Raw genomic sequence first — 18,718 nt, forward strand, 5'->3', positions numbered from 1 at the left:
CATATGCCTACATTTTTCTCTTCTGTGTTGTCAGTGGTGATAAAAGTAGGTTAACCCATTGCATATGTGGTACACAGATCGATTAAAGAGAACTGATTTAGCCCTGTATCTGGCTAATTTTTTTTTTCTTATCACAAGACAGTTTTGATGAACTTTTGAGGTTTACAGTGTTTAAGTCCCTGTGAGAACATAATTTTTTTGGTCAAGAGTGCAGTTTACTTCACCTAATTGCTCTTGATTTGGTAGTTGTCCCTAAACTGACACCTTGGGCTTCTTTGTGCAGTGCCACATTTGGATCCAGCTACTGTTTGGCATATTTTAATTTTTCTATTTTGCTTGAAGTATTACAATGGGATCTGTGTGCTGCCAATTTATGTGGGACAAACTTTAAATATCATGAAGTGTAAGGATATTATAGACTCTTTCCTTTAATTTGGTTTCTTACACATGGCTTGGTATTAGTCTACCAGTGGAATTAAGAGTAGATAGAAAGAACTGTTCTCATTACTCAGTGTTTTTGTCTCAAATGAACATATTTCCCTCTTAAGCATAGAATTGTAGAGCTGGAAAGTAACTGAAAGATCATTCAGTAATTATTATTTACTGCATGTATGAAAAGATGAAAATATTTTCTATCTAATTGTATTCAAATTAAGCAAAAACAGTAAGGCAGATAACAAAAAAGCTTATTTAAAAATAGATTTCTCCAGGGGTGCCTAGGTGGCTCAGTCTGGTTAAGTATCTAACTCTTGATTTCAGCTCAGTTCTGTGTTGGGCAGGCATGGATCCTGCTTAAGAGTCTCCCTCTCTTTCTCTCCCCCATGCTCACTCACACTGTCTCTATTTAAAAAAAAAAAAAAAAAAAATCTCTAGAGATGCAGTAAAGTTATCTCATATGTATCTGATGTATTTCCATTATGCTGTTAGAATCTCTGGAAACCAGATTAGTAAATTTCTTTTCTTCCTTTTTTTTTTTTTTTTTTTTAAGATTTTATTTATTTATTTAATACAGAGAGAGATCACAAGTAGGCAGAGAGGCAGGCAGAGAGAGAGGAGGAAGCAGGCTTCCCGCTGAACAGAAAGCCCGAAGCGGGGCTCGATCCCAGGATCCCAGCTCGAGCTCAGGAGATCATGACCTGAGCCAAAGGCAGAGGCTTAACCCACTGAGCCACCCAGGTGCCCTGAGATTAGTAAATTTCTTATTGAGTGCCTACAGCTTAAATCAATAGAGTGGGTAAAAAGTGTAAGATGTAACTTATTCTCAAAACAATGTGTGACTAACAAGTTGCTTGAATCCCCTAAGATAAAAATAGAGTATCACATTAACTAATATATTCAATTGCCAGATTAATTTTAAAGATGGTAATTGAGAAATCAAATAAGGGCATCTTTTCTTAGAGTTTCAAGTAAAGCTTCCAGAATAAGTAAAATATGAGGTGGACCTAAAAGAATTTTCCATGATTAGAAAGGAAAGAAGTGAATTACCTGTATCTCTAAAATTTTTTTTAAAAAATTGAAATTTTGAGGAATATTTAATGCAGTTTATCCCCTGAGTGGTTGTAAATATCATATGATAGAAATCTACTTAAACCAAAAATTCTAGGTTTCCCAAGAATTATTGGGGACCTATCATCATCCTGATTCTTGACTATACCATACCATAGTCTTACGCTTATCAATACGATCATTCCTATTTAATAGCCAACTTTACCTGATTTCATTTAAGAGTTCTTAGCTATTTCAGTCAATACAGATATTTTCCTTATGGGAAGAAATACTTGGTGCAATTAATAGTCCATATTGAGGCTGGAATTTAACAATTTTCAGACTTCTCCCTACCTTTTTCTATTAAGTCAGAGGAAACCTTTTTCAAACACACTTTAACTCAAAACTTCAGTATATAAAACTGAAAATCTGTGGCTCTAACTCTGTCATGTAACAGTGGTGCTCAGTAACTGGATAAATTAACTTTTCAAATATCCTCTGACTTAATCTCTCAAAATAACACATACAGAATTTATTTTCTAAGTTTTCCCCTCTGCCCTTCTCCAGCCCTCCTCTTCTGACACTAACAATTATCTACACCAGAACTGTGGTGTTAATCGTAAAAATTAGTCTTCTTTCTCTCATATCCTACATCCAGTCTATCGGGATTTTTTTTTGTGGCTCTGTCTTCTAAATGTATTCAGCACTTGAGTGCTTTTTTGCTACTTCTGCTGTTGTACTCACGTGAGCCACCATAAGCTCTTGGTTGTATTACTGCAGTAGTCTTCCATCTGTCTCCCTCCTTCCACCCTCTTCACTCTAGGGTCTGTTCATTAAAGTAGGGATCTACAAACTTTTTCTGGGACCCACTGCCCTGCTATTGTAGCCTGAGATCAGCCATAGATAATAGATATATGAATGGATATGGATATGTTCCAATAAAATTTGATTTATAAAAGTAGAAGCAGCTCGACTTGAAACCATGGGCCATAATTTGCAAATCCCTGCTCTGGTGAATCCAGAGTGATCTTTTAAAAGTCAGATTCTATCACTCTTTGGACTAAAAATCCTCCAGTGGACCTTTCTCACATATAGTAAATGCCAAACTCCTTTATCCCTCCCTTACTCTTCAAAGAGAGAGCACTCCTGATATGTTTGAGAAACAAGTTGTGTTTAGTAGGAATAAGAGGAAAATGAATACTGAGTAACAGCTGTTAGCAGTACTTTCTGTAGTGTTCTCTGATATACCATTATGATGTTACTTCCTTTAGTGAACTTGTGTCAAGTCTCAATGATAACTACCTTTTTTTTAAAAACACGAGAATAAAATTTAGAAGTCTTACTATATAAACACTCAACTAAAACTTTTAGTCAACTGCATGAAGTTTCTCTAAGGTTTCAAGGGCTGTTAGAAAGTCCATTTTTCCTAAGTTTAAGGAAACCAGGTAAGTTAGCTATTAAATTTAATGATCATATTTATAACCATAAGTCTTATCCAGACAATAATGGCCATTTATGGGCAAAAGTTAAAAAAAACTTTTTCTCACAGGTCTATTTTTATATTTAGCCACAGAAGTTAAAGGGACCTGGGGGCACCTGACTGGCTCAGTCAGTAGAGCTTGCAGCTCTTAATCTCAGGATCATGAGTTCAAGCCCCACATCAGGCATAGGGCTCACTTTAAAAAAAAAAAAAAAGGCAAGGGACCTGGCTTGATGACATTGTGTTTGGGGGAAAAAAAATTGATAGAAACATTTTTTTCTAGAAACCATTTATGAGCCAGGTGTGAATTGGCTACTTCAAAAAGGGGAGAAAATATTTCTGGGCTTTGTATAATGCCCACCCCTCTGAAACAATACAATTAACCTTCTGCATTTTCCACTACTCAGCCCATATGAAAATTTCTTATTTGGTTCCAACTAACATGCCAGGACTATGATAAAAAAAAAAAACAAAAACTGGAGTATAAGGCTTGGTTTGTTACAAATACTCATAAAACTGATAGGATTTTGAGAGGGAGATTACACAGAACTTACACTTTGGGGTTTATGGGAATATCTTGTTAAACTAGTCTTGTTCTGAATGTTGTTTGGTTCATCTAGTTCTTTTTTATGCAGTGATTTGGAAAGATTGAATAGCTAATAAATAGCTCATAGTTATTAGCTATTCAATTATTCAGTTAAGCTATTTTATTAAAAATAAAATTAGTTATTTTATTTTTTTTCTTAAGATTGTACTCATTTATTTGAGAGAGAGGGAGAGTGAGAGGGAGATGCAGACTCCCCTGAGCAGGGAACCTGATGCAGGACTCAATCTCAGGACCCCGGATCATAACCTCAGCCCAAGACAGACACTTAACTGACTGAGCCACCCAGGTGCCCACAAATAAGGTCTTTAAATACTTAATGTGTATTTTTGTTGAAAGATCTTCCCTTTTATTTAACACCTTTATAGTTATTTTATTTTTTTGAAGATTTGTTTATTTAAAAGGACAAGAAAGCACAGAGGAGAGGGGCAAAAAGAGAAAAGAGAGAGTCTTAAGCGGACTCCACCCTGAGTGTGGAGCCTGACATGGGCCTCCGTCTCAGAGTCCTAGATCATAACTTGAGCTGAAACTAAGAATCAGGTGTTTGACTTACTCCACCACCCAGGCACCCCTATCAGTATTCTAAAGAACAGATTGAGAGATGATTGTTTTTGTGATAATATAACTTTATAATGTTCTAAACTTTTAGAGATTGGCTGTAGGAGAACTAACGGAAAATGGTTTGACGTTAGAAGAATGGTTACCTTCAACATGGATTACAGATACTCTTCCCCGAAGATGTCCATTTGTGCCGCAGATGGGTGATGAGGTACTTTTAAACTTTTAAGAACAGTCTTTGTTTCTTTGAGGTATCTTTAAGCTTTTTAAAATAGCTCTTGAAACTGTAGAAAACGGTAGTTTCATAAAGTAATCTCATTTTAGATGTTTATAAGCTGTGTATGGAAAAGATATAATTAGGAAAGTTCTGATCTTTTCTGAGGCCACTTGCAACTTTTTAAGTATTGTAGTAGCAAAACTAAATGTTGTAAGAGAATGGAAATTTATTGACATTTTAAAAACTAGTATTTTTTTTAATAAGAGGATTCTACTGCTGATTTTCTCTTTCTAAAAATTTGTTTTTCTTAGCTTAAGGTTTAAATACATAACATTTTAAAGGAAAAATGCAATTTAGCATTTTATTTTTATTTAATTTTATTTGATAAGATTTCATTTAAATACAGTGTTTATAATTAGATCTTTTTAAAAATTTGCTAGAATCAAAAATATTTCAAGGAAAATATGATTGGTCATCATTTTGGACTAGGTACTTATGAATTTGAAATGAAAATTTAAGATCTTAGATCAGAATTTCCCAGTCCAGTGTTCATGTCTTCTTATTTTATGCACAAGTGTTAAGAAGCAGTCATCTGGCAGCCAGTAGATGGGCAGTAATAAATTAGGAAGTACAATATGGGCTTCTTTAGCAAATCACACTAATTAGCAATAGAAAGTGGCAAGTGACAGTTGACAGTTTAAAAAAAAAGAAACAAAAACATTTTTAATGCTGGAGTAACTAAAGAGTAGTCTGAAAAAAATTCATTTAGGCAACCTACTTAAGAAGACTTGAAGAGCACAGAACGTTTCTGTATTACTGTAATTTAGTACAATGATAGAGCCTAACAGATCCTTGAGCATCAAGAAGATGCTTGATTAAATTACATTTAATATATTCGAGATAGCTAGAAAGTTTATAAATCCTTATTGAATAAGGATTTCACAGTGTTTAAGTTGTCTTTTTAATTGTTGGTGCTTAAACAGGTAAGTTCTCATTATTTAGTATTATGCTTTTGAAATTTCAAACAGTTGGAGCAATAGTGATACTAATGAATAGAAGGAAAGTACGTAGAATAGTGGATATCCCAAAATCTTAATAGCATTTTAAAAAATTTTAGTAACATTTTGTTAACAAGCTCCACTGTTTTTTTATAGTGGGAAGAATACTTGGTATCAGACTTACTGTGTCAAGTGCCAGTAGATACCAAGATGGTAGTCAGGTGTCATTTAAATCTGAACTTCATAAAACGAGGATAAGTTTCTTTATAAGGATAAAATATGTTGAAAAATACATTTTTCATTTCAAAGTTACTGCATATGTACAAACCACTTGTTACCAAAATACGTGAATAATAAACTGATCATGACTCCTAGTTACAATTTACTTTGTTTTACAGCATAGGTCAACTTACATTGAATGCAAAAATAAAACAGTGAAACAAACTGCTCATTTTATACTCTCACTGTATAACCAAAGTAATGTTATTTAGAACACTTTATTTATGATTAAGCGGCATTAGGACAATTTGAAGAAAAGAAGGAAGAAATATCAAAATATTGGAATTTCTTTTGAAAGGATACTAAATTCTCTCTTTGCAATTTTAACTGATACCTTGCATCTTGGGTTATAGGAAACATGCAGGGTTTAAAATTGTGACTTTGATTTACTTTTTAGGTTTATTACTTCCGGCAGGGACATGAAGCTTATGTTGAAATGGCCCGGAAAAATAAGATTTATAGTATCAATCCCAAAAAACAGCCATGGCATAAAATGGAACTACGGGTATGGTGTTTATTACTTAAAAGGTGCAGTTTTGTATTATGTAGAAAGTTGTATTGAACGTTACTCTTTTCACCATAAGGAAGTGTTTCATGAACATTTATTTTTTAATTGGAGCAATCGTGGAGACTAAGAGGTATTTAATTTTCAAAGAAATATAAGATTGAATTTATGTATTCTGATAGTTTATAATTTGGGTACAAAGTGTAATTATAGTGAAAGTTAACACTGATGTCTAAGGTAAACTTCATATTTGCAAATAAGTAGTTTTAGACTTATTAGCCAGAGTTCAAAATTTTGTAGAGGTCTTTGGAATGGTATTAGAAAACTTGCATTTCAATAAATCTTTCCCTTTTTAAAAAAGATTTTACTGAGGTAAAGTTTGTTAATTCTAAAGGGCACAAATATGCCTCAGTACACAGGTCAGGAAAGTTTTGTGTGCACAAATTAATAATCACCACCTAGATCAAGATTGAGAGAAATGTTTTGATTATATTTATCAGTTTATTTTATGATTTATTTTGTGAAGATGGTTTATTTTCTATATCTTTCTAGGAACAAGAACTGATGAAAATAGTTGGCATAAAGTATGAAGTGGGATTGCCTACCCTTTGCTGCCTTAAACTTGCTTTTCTAGATCCTGATACCGGTAAACTGACTGGCGGATCATTTACCATGAAGTAAGGACTATCGAAGGAGGCAGTGTTTCTTAGTATTGTACATTGTTTTTTAAGATAATTCAGATAAATTTTAACTTATTTTAGGTAATTTTAGTATATGACCTAATCAGTTTGTTTCTGTTTGTAATTAGATACCACGATATGCCTGATGTTATAGATTTTCTCGTCTTGAGACAACAGTTTGATGACGCAAAATATAGGCGGTGGAACATAGGTGGGTAATTCATTTAGAAAACATACATGTTTGTTATTTTTTTAATATAATTGATTTACTATTTTTAATGATTCAGAAAAAAGATAAATCTTCTTGCCATTTGTGGGAATGTTAATAACAAAGTAAGAAGATGTAATAATGTCAGCTATTTAAAATACAGTTGACCATTGAACAACTGCAAGGGTTAGGCGTGCTAACCCACTGCATAGTGGAGTATCTGTGTGTAACTTTTAATTCCTTTAAGAGTTAACTACTAATAGCCTACTGTTGACCAAGAGCCTTACTTGATGACATATGTAATCAAGAAATATGTTTTGTATAACTATTCTTACAGTAAAGGAAGCTAGAGAAAAAAAATGTTATGAAATCATAAGGAAGAAAAAATGCATTTGTAGTATTGTACTGTATCAGGGAAAAAAAATCCCAAGTATAAGTGGACCTACACACTATATTGTTCAGAGGTCAGTTGTCCTTTTAATCTCGTTGATGCTGAAATTTCTCTCTCAGATTTGGTAATGGTTATAAAACTATTTATAGCTATTTCTTTAGCTGTTTTATGTGTTGAATTAAATTTTCATCTAAAAATGTAACAGAAATTCACAGTTGAAGCAAAAGACATCTTCCAGTTCAAAATGTTCAATAATTTGGGACCAAAGCTGAACTGGCATTTTTCTTTTATTGGTCTAATCTGTTGTAATTTTTAAACTTAATATTGTAAATAAGACTCAAAGAAACTTTAAAATTCTTTTTTTTTTTTTTTAAGATTTTATTTATTTATTTGACAGAGAGAAATCACAAGCAGATGGAGAGGCAGGCAGAGAGAGAGGAAGGGAAGCAGGCTCCCTGATGAGCAGAGAGCCTGATGCGGGACTCGATCCCAGGACCCTGAGATCATGACCTGAGCCGAAGGCAGCGGCTTAACCCACTGAGCCACCCAGGCGCCCGAAACTTTAAAATTCTTAAAAGTTTCCAGGCATTTAAGATACATTAATTTATGGTCACATGGATGTGCACTTCATTTGAGTATTTTTTAAATTTTCAAACAGGGCCACTCTTTGTCATCTTGGAGTGGGTTGTGGTAATTATATGGTGTATTTGGTTTGAAAAAGCACATCAGTTGGTAAGGCCAGTCCATCTCTCCTCCAGTGCCATTGGAAGGCATTGGAATGGTGATAAGTCTTATTTGGTCTTGGTAAACTTGGTAAACTTTACCAACTTGGTCTTGGTAAAATTTGTAAATACAAATTTACATGTGTATTCTAAAAATTAGGACAAATGCAAGTTACTAAAATTAGAGACAGGGGCATTATCAAAAAGAATTTACATTCCCTATAAATTCCATTACACCATTTTCCTGGAAGCTCTGAAAGATTTGTTCTATCAAATAATGTAATGAACCAAGGAAAGGAAAGACATGAAAGTCCTCCAGGAGACAGGAAATCCAGAATAGGAAAGAGCCAAAATGAATTCCCAGTAATAGTTCGAAGTCTCAGCATAGCATCTGTACCAGCAAATCTGTAAAATGACTAGTTCAAAAGTTGTTGTCCTCCAAGAGCAAAGTCTTCAGGAAAGACAGAAAATGGAACTGATGAATTATCTAACATGTCTGACTTTGTTGGAAATTATGTCGAAGAATGTTTTATAGATTAAGCTCTTAAAGCATTTACTTAATTGTAAGTCCCGAGAAAACCAATCACACAAAAAAAAAGTGAAGCAATTATACAGAATTATAGAAGAAGGGAATTGTGTGCTATTTGGTTCTGTAGCAAACAATATTTACATAGTTATGATAGAGATGATACAGATTAAATAAAATAGACATAATTACATACAATTATATGGAGAGGTCTATACTTAATGTCTAAAATTGGGAAGTGAAGAAATAGCTCTAATTATTTAGAAATCTAAATTTAAGAAATAGTTACAAGAATTAAAGATTTTTTTTGGTTTTGATTATAAGCCTTTGGTACACTTGTTTTTAAATTACTTGCGTGTGTCACTGAAAAATTTTATTTTTTTAAAGACCTGCATCTGCCAGGAAATTGCAGAACAAATATTAGTGGTTAGAATCTAGGAATATTCCAGAAATGAGTTGATAACAACCTAAGTAAAGAAGTATGGCAAGCAATAGACGTATCAAAGAGATATTTCAAATGATGGATGTACATTGGAATTTTCTCATCTGGATCATAGCTTTTTTTTCCTCCCTAAATTTATAGATGAATGATTTCTTCTAAAGTTAGTACTACTTGGTCTTTTATTTCTGAGGAAATGGGCATCTATCTACTGATAGCCATTTAAAATTTTTAAAACTTGCTCCAATGGTATACTCTGTTCCCCATTTAATTTCATTGTTATCTTTCTACATTATTGTTCATTGTGGTTAGGCATACATTACCCATTTCTTCCTCTTTAGCATAATGTCATTAGTGTATGTAGGATCATAAAAAATAGCTCTTTGAAACTCATCATTGTGTTTGAGGTTGTGGTGTGTCGAGAATGCTTTTTATTAATTATATGGTTTATTAATTATATGGTATCTTCTCACTAAGTTCAGTGTCAGTAAGATGCATCTAAAGAGCAATTAGGGACTATCTGGTAATAGATCATCTTTTCCTCTTATCACTGGCTGTTAGAATGCTTGAATCTGGGACACCTGGATGGCTCAGTTGGTTGAGCAGCTGCCTTCGGCTCAGATCATGATCCCAGCATCCTGGGATGGAGTCCCACATTGGGCTCCTTGCTCGGCAGGGAGCCCAGTTCTGTGTGTGTGTGTGTGTGTCTGTCTGTCTCTCTCTCTCTCTCTGACAAATAAATAAATAATCTTTAGAATGCTTGAATCTAAATTTAGGCCCCAATGCATACCCATTCAAAGTTAAATATAACTTGAAAACATGCAGTTGTGTTCTATTAACTTACTCCTGGCTCCTAACTTTTCTTCTTTGTCATTAAGTTTTTTTATCTTTTTTTTTTTTAATTTTTAATTCGTTTTATGCTGTATGTCTCTATAAACTTTTAAATCGTTTTTGATAAAAAAGAATATAAACAAATACTTTTCTCTTTATGGGTTTGAAAATGAAACTTACTCAAATGAGTTCTAAAATAATTAATTTGTTTGAAATCACACAGATAAGTTATTTGAACTCAAGTCTTTCAGACCCTAACCTATGCTTACTAGGAGAAAAAACACTCTATTCTGTGTAAGCCAAGGAAGAGGAAAGAGTGGCAGAAAGGAAGAGAGTGATTTACAGTTTCATATGACATGGCAGGAAGCTGAGAAGATAGTTTATTAGGGTCTTTGGTGGAAGTAGTTTTAGTGGCAGGATAGTAGCTGAATGCAGTTAGCTAAGGAAAGGAACACAAGGAGTTCTGTTTGTTTTATAAAGATTAGTTGTTTTTGTTACTCTCTTGTTTTTATAGAAAAGAGAAAGTGAGTGTATACATGAGTGTTATAACCAGGATGATTGACATGAAGGAAGGCAGGTTGGATGTTTTCTTTTTATTGTTTCTAGGCTAGAGTCTTGATTGTTGGAGGAACTTGCCTATAGAAAGCAAGAAATTACAAATAAAAATATTTGTTGGGCATAAATTATCTAAACCATGCTTTTATTTGAATGAGGAGTTTGGGCATAATCCTAATGATGAATTTAAAATTCTAGATTGGTAAAAATGCTTAACCTAAGTGTGAATTTCTCCTGACCCTAATAAGATGTATGGTACTGGAAACTGGTAAGTCACACTGGTATATTTATTAAATAATTTTTTTCCTCAATATTGCCGATTTTATTCATCTATTTATTTTGGAGTGTGTAGGTCACTTTTTATATGTTTCCTGAAATTATACAATAGTTTAAGTATCTTAAAGGAATATTTTGGGAGAAAGGAGTAACAACAGCAGCAATAAATTTCAGAGTAATGAGATGGCTTTTATTTTTGTCTAGGTGACCGTTTCAGATCAGTCATAGATGATGCTTGGTGGTTTGGAACAATTGAAAGCCAGGAACCTCTTCAGCCAGAGTACCCTGATAGTTTGTTTCAGTGCTATAACGTTTGGTAAGGGAGTATTTGTTGTATTTTAGTTTAGCTTGGTTACCTTGCAGGGGGAGGTGGGGTGGGGAGATTGGCGATGCAGAAGAAAACAAAGAGAAAGTCTTAAGCAGGCTCCGGGCCCAGTACAGCCAGGGCTAAATCTTATGACCCCTGAGATCATGACCTGAGCCGAAATCAGGAGTTGGATGTTTAACCAACTAAGCCACCCAGGTGCCCCCAGCTTGACGTACTTTTAATGTTTTCCCCATTTATTAATATAAAGTGACAAAGACACTTCTTTTAAACACTTGAATTCTTTTAAACATTTGAAGCAATAGTTTTTATAATGTGATTTTATAAAACTTGTAACATAGTATTTAGATTTTTTTTAACATAGGGATTTTCCTTCCTTTAAGCTGGGACAATGGAGATACAGAAAAGATGAGTCCTTGGGATATGGAGCTTATTCCTAATAATGGTAAGTGTATATTGGGCTTTTTGTGTTACAAAATTAATTTCTTAAATAAGGAGTCTGATTTGCTGTCTTGTTACTGCGTAGGGTTGTTATGAAGACCATATAGAAAATACTCATTCGGTAGTTATTTATTGTACACTTGTCACTGACCTTGGATTGGAGGTAGGGAAGGCATAGCAGTGAACAAGATAGACATAATCTTTGTCCACTTGGAATTTATAATCTAACAGGAAAGATTGAAGTTAGTTAACAGCAAAATATGAAAATTACTGTTCACTCCTGGAAGGTAAGCACTTGGGAACAAAGATTTTTTTTTTTTCTAACTTCAGCAGAACACTTGAAAATAAGAAGATAAAATATTAAGAGTTCAGCATTTTGAGTGAGACCTAGATTCATACCATATCACTGCCATATTCTATCTAGGTCATTTTGACAAGTTTTTTAACAGTCTCAAAACTTCAGATTTTTAGGACTTCAGTCTTTGAAATTCTGTAAACTAACACCTTACAGGGCTTCTGTGAGAATTAAATGACATCTTGTGTGTAAAGTGCTTATTATAGAACCTTACGCATTTAAGGACCTCCACAAGTAGTAGTTTACTACTGCTAATAATATCTCTTTACTTGCGTATGGCCTGATAATTGCCTTAGACTTGGGAGTTAGCCTTAGGCAGTAAGTCATCTTCCTGGACTGAGAAAAAGCCAGTGTAGCTGAAGCCTGCAGATTGTATTTTTCATCTATTCCAGTGCCCATTTTTGTTTCTATTTTTTAAAAAATACAGCCCACACAATTGTGTATGTATAAAAGGATTTGAAAGAATATATATACCAGAATATTAATCATGATTATTTATAAAGGATGGGACTCTAATGACTTCCACAAATTATCTTTTACATTACTGTGTATTTTTTTTTTCCTACAATATATCACTTTTCCCATCAGGTAAGAATAAAGACTTTAAAAAACAAAAGGGAAAAAGATCTTGTGACATAATAGAAATTATCATTTATAATGGAGTTGCTCACTAGTTATTATATTCTAAAAAATCAGAGAAAAGATAACTTGGAAAAATTAAATCCAATCAGGAAAACCTTAGAAATGAGAAAAAAGACATGCTGATATTATCTAAGAATAGTTTCTAGAAATTATCATTTTGAAAATTTAATACCAATAACATATTTTTCATCTCACTGCTAAATTAGAGCTTTTTGAAACTATTAAATATCTTTTCTTTAAGATTTTATTTGTCAGAGAGAGCACGCACAAGCAGGGGTAGCAGCAGGCAGAGGGAGAAGCAGGCTCCCGCTGAGCAAGGAGCCAGATGAGGGACTCGATCCCAGGACTTTGGGATCATGACCCGAGCCAAAGGCAGATGCTTAACTGACTGAACGACCCTGCCATCCTGAAACTATAAAATATCTTGAACAACTTATAATGATGTTACATAGCTTATCTTTTTTTCTTTTCTTTCTTAAGTTTGAGGTTGCTGTCACATTGGACAACTGTGTATGAGAGAAATGAACCTAGTCAGTGTTGTATTGCTTGGTGTATTTTTTGAAATGAATTAGTGGCATTAATACACTATTTGTTTCCTACCTAAATATATCTGTTTGTGAAGGGGGGATTTTTGTTGTTTTTGTTCTGTCTGCATACATATACATGTGCATCCTGTGGTTTAATTACATTGTTTGAGGAGGAAGAATTTTGTATACAAATAGTAGCATATTTTCCAGTGTTTCTCTGATGAAATCTAGTTCAGAGAAAGTTACTTAGCAGATTTGTAGGTTTTATGTCACCACCCTTCCTAATGTATGCAGAAAGTATACCTTCGTAATTTAAAAGCAATAAACATGAATCATCTGTTAGTATTGATAATTCTCTCTGTTCCTACACTAAAAAAAAGTTAAGACTTTGAAGTGCTTGTGAAAAACACCACTTTGGTTCAGTTTTGCGTGTATGTTTCATTAAAATAAATTTGGTGATTATATCATGAAAAGATTCAGAAAACTTGCAAGGTTAAGCATCATTTTATAGAAATACTTTGTCCTTTACCTGAAACTGATAGTTGAGCAAATTGTCAGGTATAATTTTGGAGAAGTAATTATGTGCTCATCTAGAGAATTATTTATAAAATTAATGTTTTAAAATATAAATTTTATTGACCCTTGAAACATACTTTTTTTAATGAAAATACACACTAACCAGATATTTACAAAATTACATTTTAGTTTTTTTGACAATGTGAATTCTACTTTCTAAAGGTAACCTGAATGATAGCAGAAATCACAAATTTTCACTAAATTTGCTTTTCTGTGTATTTCAGCTGTATTTCCTGAAGAACTAGGTACTAGTGTTCCTTTAACTGATGTTGAGTGCAGATCGTTGATCTATAAACCTCTTGATGGAGAATGGGGTTCCAATCCCAGGGATGAAGAATGTGAAAGAATTGTTGCAGGAATAAACCAGTTGATGACACTAGGTAAATAATAATAGTAACACAGGAATATAGAAAAAACTGGCAGAAAGCAAAGGAAAGGAAAAATTTTATTCAATAAAATTTCTTTTTGCAATATCATGTCAGTGGCTTTCAAACATTTTTAAGTGGAATTTCTTTCTTTTTCTAAAATGAGACCTTACGTAGTTTTTGGGTATCTAGAACAATTAAAAATGGGGTTGCTGTAGCTGAGTTTTAGAGTGAGAGCCCCCAGAAATGCCAGGGGTACCTGTGAAAAGTCTGGATCCTTCAGAACTTGATTTGAAATCCTTCAACCTAAGTAAGCTGACATGATATGAATTTGGAGAGGAGGATTGAAAGGTAAATATGGATAGCTGTACCAGTTCTCCCCTTAACTAACAGGAAGGAAGATAATATTGAACTGCTTTGTCTCATTAAAAAAAAAAAAAAACCAGTGCCACAGAACTTGTTGTTATCTGAATTCTGGGCTTTTAAAACAACTTTAAACGAGTGTGGTGGTTTGTAGCAACCCCCCTGTCAGTAAGGAATCAGACTTCAAAGAGGAAAAAATTATGATTTAGAGGTGAAGAGACTGGAGACATATTGGATAATATTTTCATTGGAAGTCTTTTTTTAATATGCCAACACTTTATTTAAAGAGTATCCTAAATATCTTAAATAATTTTAATAGTAATTTTAATAGTATTTTAGCATAGAAGGTTGTCTTATACTGTATATGAATGAGCCTAAATAAATAAAAACCCTTCTTTGCCAGGTTCAGTTTACTGTGTACCATTTGGTCAATGACATTGAGTCAAAGACTTCTGGATCTGTTTCTTCTCTGAGTGCTTGCATAATATTTCACAGAATTAAGGCAATAAGTTCTGAGAAAGTCGGGTTACATTTGGATGGAATGTGTTATTATGTTATTGACAGAATGTCAAAAACCTACAGATTCAGGAATGGCTAAGTTTTTAGTACAGAAATTTATGTGTACTTAATAGGTCAGATTTATGTATTGTCTGTCATTTCTTGTCTTCCAAGGGAATCTGAATAACAGATATACCTAGAATTTTGCAGTATAAATGTAGACTTAATAAGCAGTGAGACTGTATTAGTCTAGCTAAACTATATTTACTATGAAAAGACAATGGCAGTGTAGTGGTTTTGTGGATCAGAATTTATCTTAAATCAAGCAGAATTGTCTGTGGAGTATTTTAAACAGTAAAAAAAAAACATATAAGGTATTTTTTTTTTAATTCTAGATATTGCTTCAGCATTTGTGGCCCCTGTGGATCTACAAGCCTATCCCATGTATTGCACTGTAGTGGCATATCCAACGGATTTAAGTACAATTAAACAAAGACTGGAAAACAGGTTTTACAGGTTAGAACCCATTTGCTGTAGCTGCTACCAAAAGAAAACTAAATGATCCTTGAGTGTTTCTGAAACTTTACTGTGCATACAAATCACCTGGGGATTTTTTTTTTTTTTTTTAATGCAGTCTGTGGTTCAGTAATTTTAGTGGGACCTGAAGGTTCTACATTTCTAACAAGTTCCCTGGGATGCTGATGCTGCTGGTCTGTAGATTTGGAACACGATTCATAGATAGTTTTTTCTAGTTGCTAATATGAGTTGGTGCTGTCTTCATACTATAATTTATAAAGCATGCCAGAGTATCTCGTTTTCTTTTAGACATCACATTGAAATATTTTTTCATGGATTTTTTTCATAGAACAATATTAAAAAGTTGCATATTTTTTTCTTATTTTGTTTATATTTAGCTTATAAATACTTGAAGTTGAGAATTCAGGATATTTTTCATAGTTGTAGATTAGCTTGAAATAATGGAGTTAACAAAGACCTAATTTCTATTAATTTGCATTGTCTAGTTAACAATTTCAGTAAACATTGAGTTCTAATCTTGGATAGGCATTGTAGTTTTATTGCCTGGAATGTCTTTACAGAAAAGTGAATTTAAGCCTATAGCTTTCACATAAAAAAGTCATACTTCTGGTCTTCATAACTTTTGCTTAGAAGACTCACAGCATTTTGTTGGTTGGTTGATTGGTTTATTTACTTATTTATTAGAGAGCAGGAATGGTGGGGGTGGGGAGGGGAAAAAATCTTGGGGCTCTGTCTTAACAACCCTGAGATCATGACCTAAGCTGAAATCTAGAGTCAGATGCTTAACCATCTGAGCCACCCGGGCACCCACAACATTTTAATTTAAATAATTGCATTTTAAAAAGTTCTTTCTGTGGCCAATTTTGTATTACTGCAGTTGTTTTACATTATATTATTTATTTTAACTTAGGGAAACTTTTATTTATATTTTGTATTTTTCTTTCTTTCTTTTTTTTTTTTTTTTTTTAAGATTTTTATTTATTTGACAGAGAGAGAACACACAAGCAGGGGGAGAGGGAGAAGCAGACTCTCCACTTGGCAGGGAGCCTGACCTGGGGCTCGATCTCAGGACCCTGGGATTAGGACCTGAGCCAACAGTAGATATTTAACCAACTGAACCACCCAGGCGCCCCAGTATTTTGTATTTATATTTTTAATATAAAGTGTGCGTTTGGTGTTATTTTTTTACTTAAATTATGATTCTAATTTGGTACTTTGTGTTCCTGCACTGAAAACACTGTTTATTGTTTCTTAACTTACTAAAGCAGGGTTTCTCAACAAAAGCATTCCTGATAATTAGGGATAGAAAATTCTTCATTGTGAGGGGCTATCCTTGCCTCTACTACTGAGGTGCAATAGCAGCTCTTAGTTGTAAAAAGGAAAAATGTCTTTTAACATTGCCAAATATGACGTAGAATCACTTACCCAGAATCATTGAGAATCACTAGGTAAAGAAAACTAAGATGTTAAATTTGAGTTTCTAAAGATTTTTCTGATCTTGGTTAGGTTTGCAAATTAATACTTGTCAAAAGCATAGAGATGAGCAGGAAATTACTGTATGTGCCTCCCAGCCATCTTACCTTCATAGTACACTTCTTTAAATCTTTTTCAATACCACATGTTAGAAGTGGAGAAGAAATTTTTAGCGACATCCTTCCTTTTCCCTAGACCCTTAAGTTGCTAAGCCTTAGTAATAGGACTTAGTGCTTGAAAATGGAACAAGATAGGGGAGAATACATTTCTTTACATTCAAGGAAGATAGAGTTGTTACTATACAGTAATTGTTGGACTACAGCTACAAAGATGAGCTTCTGACATCTCCCACTATTGTTGTAAATATACTCCTAGAAATACTGCTCATCATGGTAACCAATAAGGTGTATTTTATTTCAGGGTACATTACAGCTTTAACAGGCTTTTTGGGCATTAGCTTAGCTTAGTAGCCAATATAAGAAAAATCTAAGAACACAGACCTTCCACAAATTAGAAACTGCCTATTTTTGAACCTAATTAATAGACCAAAATTATGTTCTTATTTAATAAAATTATGCCTTCATGTGCTTTTTCACTGTTCCAGCTTTTTATTGTTTCTCCCTTACTCACTGGCTTCAGATTTCTTGAAGTTTATGGTTTCCTCTCTGATACTTCTGGTTCTGTCTCTTGTTAAACTTATACTAATCAGTTTGCCCTGCTTGGCATTAATCTAAAACCTTATTTTACAGTTCTGTAAAGTACCCTGAAGATGCCTGTGGTTCTGTTTTAGAATACGTAAACCTTGTGTGTATGCTTCTATCCGTAATTGTATATATTTAAGTTATATATAATTGTATTTCTGTTCACACATCAGTATCAGTAATATTTTCTGAATATTTTCTTCCTTGTTACTTTAAGTAGAACTGGACTGCATATTGGATGATACTCCAGAAGTTATCTTTGGATTTTTCTTTACATTCAGAAAGAAAAGAAGACACTCAGTAATCTAGTGTGTCTAAACTGGTGCGACATTGTCTTTGCAAATACACAATGTTGCTTCTCTTTAATTTCCCCTAACACAGTTGAGGTTATATATTTTCTTAAATATATATATTCTTTAAATTTTTGAGTCTTGTAATTGGATAAGATGGTAATTGAAAAGTTAGAATGCCTTGGTTTCAAATTATGTACAAATATTTTTAAATATAATGATGTTAAGACTTATGTTTTGTTTGTTTAAGGCGAGTTTCTTCCCTAATGTGGGAAGTTCGATACATAGAGCATAATACACGGACATTTAATGAGCCTGGAAGCCCTATTGTGAAATCTGCTAAGTTTGTGACTGATCTTCTTCTACATTTCATAAAGTGAGCTGTTTTTTCATACTTAATTGTCATTATTTGAAGATGTAAAATATAAAAATGTAAAATGCAATTATATATATGTCACATGCTGTGCTGTAAACTAGTTCCATTCAAAATAGAAAGCATATAACATCTGTCTAAACATCATGAAAGTTGTGTTACAGTTGTGTTCTATTGTTAACATTTAAAAAATGGATCCTTCTCTAAATCTAACCTTTGGACAATAATAATGAGGGTAAGCATGTATAGAACATGTAATGTTTTACCTAAAATAGTTCTTCTAAGCCAAATAATAATTACAGGTAGGAGATATCTCTATCTGTAATTAACAGTTAAGGAAACCACTTTAGAGGTGTACATGTTTAATTTTCACAGTAAATGAGTGTCTTCCATCTAAGAATTTCTCATCTTAACATTATATTGCCCCTGACAAGTTTGTAAAAAAGTATTTAAGTAGTCCAGCCAGAAACTAAATTTAACTTTCAAAATTCCTCTTAA

General features: G+C 33.3%; 1 protein-coding gene across 5 annotated transcripts in view; it reads left to right on the forward strand.

Annotated features, from left to right (window-relative positions):
* The window catches only part of LOC101687504 (pleckstrin homology domain interacting protein), a 129,266-nt gene that overhangs the window by 89,592 nt on the left and 20,956 nt on the right, over positions 1 to 18,718 (forward strand). For all 5 annotated transcript variants that reach the window (XM_045066237.1, XM_045066232.1, XM_045066234.1 and 2 more), the window contains 9 exons: positions 4,219 to 4,338; positions 6,019 to 6,126; positions 6,679 to 6,803; positions 6,935 to 7,017; positions 10,959 to 11,070; positions 11,463 to 11,524; positions 13,845 to 14,000; positions 15,242 to 15,362; positions 18,098 to 18,223. In XM_045066237.1, the coding sequence (XP_044922172.1) occupies positions 4,219 to 4,338; positions 6,019 to 6,126; positions 6,679 to 6,803; positions 6,935 to 7,017; positions 10,959 to 11,070; positions 11,463 to 11,524; positions 13,845 to 14,000; positions 15,242 to 15,362; positions 18,098 to 18,223 (1,013 nt within the window). The remainder of the gene's footprint in view (positions 1 to 4,218; positions 4,339 to 6,018; positions 6,127 to 6,678; positions 6,804 to 6,934; positions 7,018 to 10,958; positions 11,071 to 11,462; positions 11,525 to 13,844; positions 14,001 to 15,241; positions 15,363 to 18,097; positions 18,224 to 18,718) is intronic.

The sequence above is a fragment of the Mustela putorius genome, unplaced genomic scaffold (assembly GCF_011764305.1).
Source record: "Mustela putorius furo isolate JIRA1106 unplaced genomic scaffold, ASM1176430v1.1 tig00003863_pilon_pilon_pilon, whole genome shotgun sequence".
In the NCBI taxonomy this organism is placed as follows: Eukaryota; Metazoa; Chordata; class Mammalia; order Carnivora; family Mustelidae; genus Mustela; species Mustela putorius.